At 50.2% G+C, this 8,155-nt stretch overlaps 1 protein-coding gene across 1 annotated transcript; it reads left to right on the top strand.

Annotated features, from left to right (window-relative positions):
- Nucleotides 1–1,306: 1,306 nt before the first annotated feature.
- LOC144507657 (zona pellucida sperm-binding protein 3-like) lies at nucleotides 1,307–6,460 on the top strand. Its single transcript, XM_078234813.1, has 9 exons — nucleotides 1,307–1,324; nucleotides 3,560–3,880; nucleotides 4,871–4,986; nucleotides 5,074–5,177; nucleotides 5,269–5,446; nucleotides 5,534–5,660; nucleotides 5,742–5,830; nucleotides 5,917–6,038; nucleotides 6,324–6,460. Exons 1-9 carry the CDS (start codon nucleotides 1,307–1,309, stop codon nucleotides 6,458–6,460), a joined length of 1,212 nt encoding a protein of 403 aa, XP_078090939.1.
- The last annotated feature ends 1,695 nt before the right edge of the window (nucleotides 6,461–8,155 follow it).

Raw genomic sequence — 8,155 nt, 5'->3', positions numbered from 1 at the left:
CGTCTTGGTTGACGTACTCAGGACCTGTCCTCCTGCGGCGGCATGTTAGGGCCTGCAAGCCCGACCCTTTGGTTGAACAGGTCCATCTCCTCCACGCCAACCCTCAATATGCCTATGTGGCATATCCTGACGGGCGAGAGGACACGGTCTCTATCAGAGATCTGGCACCTGCAGGGGACCTGGAAACCCCCGTCACTCCTGCACCCCTGGTTAGGATTCCTTTGCCCATTCTCTCCCCTCCTGACACGGCGCGGGCAGCATCGGGACCTCAACTTAATCCTCTTACTCCCGTGTACAGCTTGCCTGAGTCCAGGAGATTGTCGCCACCTTGAGGTCCACAGGCGTGAGAGGAACTGGAGGAGTCACTGGACACCACCTCGGAGAGAGGGTCGTCACCATGGTCACCAGAACCGGCACTGGAGCCAGTGCTGCGGAGGTCGCAGAGACGGTGCGGACCTCCGATACGGCTGAACTTGTGAACATATGGACAGTTCGTATTGTCTCCTTACCCCACCGGCCTTTGTTTTAAAGGTGGGTGAATGTGGTGAACCATAGATGGTTACCACTATGGGTACTGAACCATAGATGGTTACCACTATGGGTACTTGTACATATGTTACTCTTGTTACTGTTGGGGTTCGGGTTGGGGTGTTCCACCTGTTAGCATTGTTCTGTGGTACACTCCGTTCGGCTCCGCCTTCTTACAGGAGTATAAAGGTCACTGCTACTTCCTAGTAGCCCTTAGTCTGGGATAGTATTGTTAAGCAGTGTGCTCTATTCTTGTTGTGAGTAAAAGACTTTATTCCCGGGTACGTCCTAGCCTCCCGTGTGAATCAATCGCGCATCAATTATGTAATCCTGAGCTCAGCCTGTTCCTTTCATCGATCTCCATTAATTTGTTACTTTACTTGCTACTCACAGTAGAGGGAGCACTGTTCCAGAACTTTCCAGCAGAGCATGTGGCAAATGAGGCTTCCTTTGATGTTGGTTTCACTGTAATCTTTGTTTTAACTGGTGCTTTGGATGGTGGTGGTTGCTACTTTTCAGCACCGCTCCATGGCCAGCTTTGCTGTGCTGAAGGTTTGATCATCTTCAACCTTTTTGGGTGGCTGCAGTGTGGGTCGATGGTTTTGTCACTCCTAGATTTCTGCAGCTTCTCAGCTGTTTAAACCACCTTGTCACCAGTTTCTTTGGTGTTTTCAAAATACAGGCTTTTAAACCAAGGTATGAAACAAGCAGAGTGTTTTTTAGGAAGGTATTTAGAAATAAACTGCTCGATTAGACTGGCCTGCCCAAACTGCCAATGATGTCATCAATGCATCAGGTGAGTAAACACTGACCCTGTTCCAACAAGATGAATGCACAACATTGGTGATGCACCATCAATCGAGCAAAGACTAGTTTGTATGCAAGAACAAATAGGCTTTTATTAGCAAAAGTCTTGGAGCACACCCATGCCGATGAACTGGTCCAGACTGAGGCAGGGGGGTGGGGAGCAGTCACCTTTATACCTGAACCGGGGGGGGGGAGGAGTCTCGGGTAGGGCCGGCAGGGATGTGTCCAGGCATGGCACATATACAGGTAATAAGCTAACAGTGGTTTACCACAATTGGCAGTGGCTGACTTGTCATTGAGGGAATGGCCCGGTACAGTGAGGCTGGGACACCAGAGTTGTCATCTCTGGCTGACTGGGTGTGGGAATGACTGGGTGAAATGCAGGCTGGGATACTGGAGGAGTTAGTCAGTTGTGCAGCACAGAAAAGACCCTTCATCCCATTGAGTCTGCACCAGAGATGACCACTAAAGCCTCACTCATCCCAACTCCGTGAATGAGTCTAAAACTAGAGGGCATAGGTTTAAAGTGAGAGGGGAGAGATGAAAAAGTGTCCAGAGGGGCAATGTTTTCACACAAAGGGGGGTGAGTGTCTGGAACAAGCTGCCAGAGGTAGTAGTAGAGGCGGGTACAATTTTGTTTTTTAAAAAGCATTTAGATAGCTACATGGGTAAAATGGGTATAGAGGGATCTGGGCCAAATGCGGGCAATTGGGACTAGCTTAGGGGTTTAAAAAAAAAGGGCGGCATGGACAAGTTGGGCCGAACGGCCTGTTCCCATGCTGCAAACCTCTATGACTCTATGACCTGCACTGGCGGGGTGGGAAACCTTTGCAAAGCCGGGTGATTGGGTCCTGGGCTCGCTAAATAGATACAGAGCAGCTTCTGCATATTGTAATCAGCCTCACGTCCCGGTTGTTGGATTTATGTCACATTATCAGTAACCCCCACAGCTTGCCTCCTGGACTTGCGGGTTATCCTGTCTGGAGACAATACACATCTCTTTAACCTGTGCGTAATGCTCCCTCCACCCACGTTGTCTATATCTTTAAGATCTGGTTGGCTGTAGGGATTCGCATTCTAGCGTTCCGCTGTTCGGACGGAATTCCACACTGTCCCAAAGCCTATGCCCCCCCTCCCAGGTCAGGGGCCCCACAGCATGAGCCGCGTCACGGAAATGTCCTCCGTGCCTTTTTCCACGTCACCGAGGCGTTTCCTGTACGGGCTGCTGCTGCACACCTTTCACTACAGCGTCCTCGCCCGTTGCCCGGATACACCTTGGCGGCCATGTTGCCGCCGGGCGGCGGAGGTCCCCAGTGGAGGTCCCTCTACGGAGGGATCTCCCCCAATTACGTCGGGGACCTGGGGTGGAGGGTGCTGCATGCAGCAGTTCCGCACAACCGTAGGATTCACTGGCTCACGGGCTCCCGAGACTGCCCCTTCTGTGGCCTCGTGGAGTCCGTGGACCATGTCTACGTTCTGTGTTTTAGGCTGCACACCCTTTTTGGTTTCCTCAAACACCTCTTACTGATGTTTTGTTTGCACTTCAGTCCCACGCTCCTGATCTACGGGCACCTGGTGCGGAGAGGGGCGGGTCGGGATGCCGACCTCCTCGTGAACCTGCTCCTGGGCCTGGCGAGACGCGCCATCAATAGGTCCAGGCAGCGGGCGATCGACGGGGCCGTCCATCCCGACTGTCTGCCCCTCTACCGCGGCTACATTCGCGGCCAGGTGTCTCTGGAGAGGGAGCATGCGGTGTCCACGGGCGCGGTTGACGCCTTCCGCGACCGCTGGGCGCCGCAGGGGCTGGGGTGTATTATCGACCCCGATAATCACCTTTTGGTTTGACGTTTTCAGTTTCCTTTCGACTTTGATTTTGGTTCGGGCTGTTCCCCCCTTCCTTTTGGGGAGCCGCCCCTTTTACTTTGTCCCTAAGTTAATTTGAGTTCGTTTACTTGATTGGTGCCGAAAGAGCTGCCTGATAGAGGGAGGAGGGGGTGGGCGGGGCGGGGTGGGGTTGTGGGTGTTGGGTAATTGGTTCAATTGTTGTTATTGATTCTGGAATAATTGCTGTCAGCTGAGTGTGGGCTGTGTGTATAAAAGGTGTCGCTTGGTGCCTGAAGGGATGGTTCAGTTGTTTGGGATGATGGGGGATTTTGGAGTGAGGGGTTTCTTCCCAGTGCTTGTGTTCGTTGGAGCTGTTTGTTGCTCTGATACTTGGCAACAGTTTCCAGGCCACAGGTTTCCATGGATAATAGTCAAAGCCACCCCGAGGCCTCAGACATTCCCTCCTCCTGGGCCTCCCTTTGATTCCCATTTCCATGTGTCTGAGGGTCAAGGTGTGTCTCCAGTGCAGAGTGTGAGGGTGCAGTGTGGAGAGGACAAGCTGCTGGTCAGGGTCCAGCTGGATTTATTTGGAACCAGGCACCTGGTTAAAGCTGCTGATCTGACCCTGGGGACAGCAGGTTGTCGGCCAACCAGGATCTACTCTCAGAACCACACTGTCCTCTTTGACTATGGACTCCATGAGTGTGGCAGCAGATTGCAGGTAATGTGAATCCTCAAACTCTGCCTCTGAGCTGGGGCTGTAGGTTGTTCCCCACTCTTCACTCCAACACTGGGTGAGATGTCATTGATATTGAGGAGATAGCTGTCTCCTGCTTTATAAACCCCAAACTAGCTTTCTATTCAGGATTGTACTTCACTTTCACTGGTCTGAGTCTCTCCAACCCCATTGTTCTGGAAGCTTCTCTTTGCTTCCTCCAAGCTTTTCCTCTTGTTTTGAGGATTTTCAGTTTGATTTCCCCTCATTCAGATCAACTCCACTGAGGGTTGGGTTTCAGTCCTGTTTAATCCAATTTTGGGATGAGTCTGAATGTAATGGGAATTGAGATGGATTGGACTAAAGAGGAACTCCACACTTCCCACTTTCCCAGTCATTGGAATAAATGGGGCCCTGATTACAAACTGTTTCCAGGCTCCAAATTACTGACAACTTGTGGCTTCTTTTCCTGTTAACTGAAGCTTGCATTGAATCACTTCCCTGTTAATTGATTCTGGTCTTGTGCTAATGATCTCTCCTTGCAGCAAGGGCTGCGGTTGCATAGCAACACTGCTAACCAGATGAGGCCCTTCAGCCTGTTCCCCAGTCATTATGATCAGGACTGAGCTTCCCACAGCCTCCACGTTCCTGTCCTCACAACATGATTCCCTCATGACCAGAAATATATCCCTCTGTCCTAAATATCCTCAGTGAGTGACCATTTCCCAGCTCTCTGGGGCTGGAGAGAATTCCAAAGATTCATCAGCTGCTGAATGAAGAAATTCTTCATCACATTAAATCCTAAATGACTGACCCCCTGCCCTGAGATGACCTCCCTGCTAACAGAATCTCCAGCTTGGGGGAAGCAGCCTCTTCACACTGACCCTGTCAATCCCCCTGAAGAATTGTTTTAATGGGATGAGTTCATTGTTAACCCCAGTGTAGAACATTCTCATTTCAGATCAGTTCTTCATTCCTTAAGCTGCTGTCTTTCAGATGACTGGAGATTTCCTGATCTACAGCACCCACCTGAGCCACAGCCCAGAGTATCATGGATCTGTTATTGTGAGAACCAATGGAGCGGTCGTTCCCATTGAGTGTCGTTATTTTAGGTGAGAATCTTTACTCGATTGTCAATAAGATCTCCAGCTGCTAGTGACCTCTGAACTTGTCCTAAAATGTCTGCACTGTCTTTCCAGGAAGGGCAATGTGAGCAGTAACCCCATCAAGCCCACCTGGATCCCATTCAGCTCCACCAGGTCTGGAGAAGGGCATCTGTCATTCTCACTGCGCCTAATGAATGGTATGTGATGGGTGGATGGGGAGTGATTTCCTGTCCTCACTCACTGGGAGTTACACCCACTGTCTCCAACCCTTGTCCTCTTGTCCTTCAGGTGACTGGCTTACAGAGCGCACTTCGACTGTCTACTACCTGGGTGAGCTCATTCACATTGAGGCCTCTGTTTCAATGAGCAACCACATGGCCCTGAAGCTCTACATTGACCGCTGTGTAGCTACATTGAGGCCAGACAAGGACTCCAGCCCGAGATACAGCATCATTGACTACAATGGGTAAGGAGCTCTCTGCTTCCTCCAGCTGCTCCCATCTCAATGGCTTCTCTGGATTCACTTCTTGTCCCTTTTTCCATCTTTCTTCAGCTGCCTCCTGGACAGCAAAGCTGAGGACTCCTTTTCAACCTTTGTGTTGCCAGGAGACGAGCGGGAGCCGGACAAGCTCCGCTTTGACCTGGATGCCTTCCGTTTCTTTGGAGATGAGCGTTCCTTGGTAAGAGGAAGCTGATCATTACGGGTCTCCATGTTGGGAGGGAGTCACTAAATAACCACTTGTGTTGCATGTGTCCCTCAGATTTTCATCACCTGTCACCTGAAAGTTGTTCCAGTGGATCGGAGAGATTCCAGGAACAAAGCTTGTACTTTGCAGAAGATGCAGAATGTGTAAGTTCCCCCCCCCCCTCTCCCTCAGGGATGTGTTTGTGTGGAGAAGTGATGCACAACCTAGTTGACTGATTTCTCTTATTTAGCTGGACCCCATTGGAGGAATCGAGCTTTGACATTTGTGCCTGTTGCCATGTGGGGAACTGTGGGGCCACACGGGATTTGGGATTTGGATCCAGAGGAAGGAGAGTTCTTGCAGCTGAAGCTGGTAGGACATTGATCCTCTAGATGTGGGAGCTTCCCCCTTTCCCCCCTCTAACTGGAATGGTTGATATTGCAGAGAGTGAAGCTGGATTGAAGTGGGAGGCTGAGGCCTCACTTGGACCCCTGCTCATTCTGGATACTGATGGGACCAACCTGGCAACAGCCTCCCTGAATGAGGCTGAGGGAAGGATACAGGAGAGGTCTCCAGGAGGTGAGTTGGCTGACTGCTGGTTTCCATTTCCCCCTCAGTGTTAGCTTCAGTAACCATTGGTTTCTCATTGCTTTGTAGGTGTGGAGTCTGAGGTGGTCCTGATTGTGACCCTGACTGTGACAGCTGTCTCTCTGATCTCTGCTTCATTGATCACCTTGTTCCTGTACAGGAAACACAAACAAACCCTGTTCAACCAGTCATCAAATGATCAATAAAGACCTGTGCTTGTTTCCAGTGTCTGGGAGCTGATTGGTCAATGCATCCTCCATGTTAGTTTGATGGCTTCATGGGACTAATGGCAGGGGTGAGCCCATCCCAGCACAGAACTGGGCCTGCTGAATGATTGGTTTACTGAGGGTTGAAAGAGAAACAATAACTCTCTGGATTTGATGGGGCTGCTGCTGGTTTTCTGTCTGTTTCAGAGCCCAGTGTCGAGGAGGGTTGTGATCAGGTCTGGGGATGTCCTTGTGGAGCTGAGCCTGGCTGCTGTTGCTGTTTCCTGGTGCTGCCTCCTTCTCTCCCATGGTGATGTTCACCCCCTGGAGAGGGTCAGATCACTAAAGCAGCTGTCCTCCCTGGCTGCCTAACTCTGCATCACTTTCACTGAGTGAACAGAGATGAGGAATTGACCTGGGAGAATGTTCTACTGGTCAAGCTGGCTGAGTCCTATTGTGGAGGTGCCGGCGTTGGACTGGGGTGAACACAGTAAGAGTTTAACAACACCAGCTTAAAGTCCAACAGGTTCATTTGGTAGCAAATACCTCTGCTCTTTGTGATTTTTATTAATGACTTAGAGGAGGGGGCTGAAGGGTGGATCAGTAAATTTGCTGATGACACCAAGATTGTTGGAGTAGTGGATGAGGTGGAGGGCTGTTGTAGGCTGCAAAGAGACATAGATAGGATGCAAAGCTGGGCTGAAAAATGGCAAATGGAGTTTAACCCTGATAAATGTGAGTTGATTCATTTTGGTAGGACTAATTTAAATGTGGAATACAGGGTCCAAGGTAGGGTTCTGAAGACTGGAGGAACAGAGATCTTGGGGTCTATATCCACAGATCTCTAAAGGTTGCCACTCGGGTGGATAGAGCTGTGAAGAAGGCCTATAGTGTGTTAGCTTTTATTAACGGGGTTGAAGTTTAAGAGCCGTGGGGTTATGCTGCAACTGTACAGGACCTTGGTGAGACCACATTTGGAATATTGTGTGCAGTTCTGGTCACCTCACTACAAGAAGGATGTGGAAGCGCTGGAAAGAGTGCAGAGGAGATTTACCAGGATGCTGCTTGGTTTGGAGGGTAGGTCTTATGAGGAAAGGTTGAGGGGGCTCGGGCTGTTCTCTCTGGAGTGGAGGAGGCTGAGGGGAGACTTAATAGAGGTGTATAAAATGATGAAGGGGATAGATAGTGAACGTTCGAAGACTATTTCCTCGGGTGGATGGAGCTATTACAAGGGGGCATAACTATAGTGTTCATGGTGGGAGATATCCTTCCTATATCAGGGGTAGGTTCTTTACACAGAGTGGTTGGGGTGTGGAATGGACTGCCTGCAGTGATAGTGGAGTCAGACACTTTAGGAACATTTAAGCGGTTATTGGATAGGCACATGGAGCACACCTGGATGATGGGAAGTGGGATAGCTTGATCTTGGTTTCAGATAATGCTCGGCACTACATTGTGGGCCGAAGGGCCTGTTCTGTGCTGTACTGTTCTATAAGCTTTTGGAGCGCTGCTCCTTCGTCAGATGGAGTGGAAATGTGCTCTCAAACAGTGCACAGAGACACAAAATTAAGTTACAGAATATTGATTAGAATGCGAATCCCTACAACCAGCCAGGTCTTAAAGATACAGACAATGTGGGTGGAGGGAGCATTAAGCACAGGTTAAAGACATGTGTATTGTCTCCAGACAGGGCAG

The sequence above is a fragment of the Mustelus asterias genome, chromosome 19 (genome assembly GCF_964213995.1).
Source record: "Mustelus asterias chromosome 19, sMusAst1.hap1.1, whole genome shotgun sequence".
NCBI lineage: Eukaryota > Metazoa > Chordata > Chondrichthyes > Carcharhiniformes > Triakidae > Mustelus > Mustelus asterias.
This window is presented reverse-complemented; position numbering and strand designations above follow the sequence as displayed.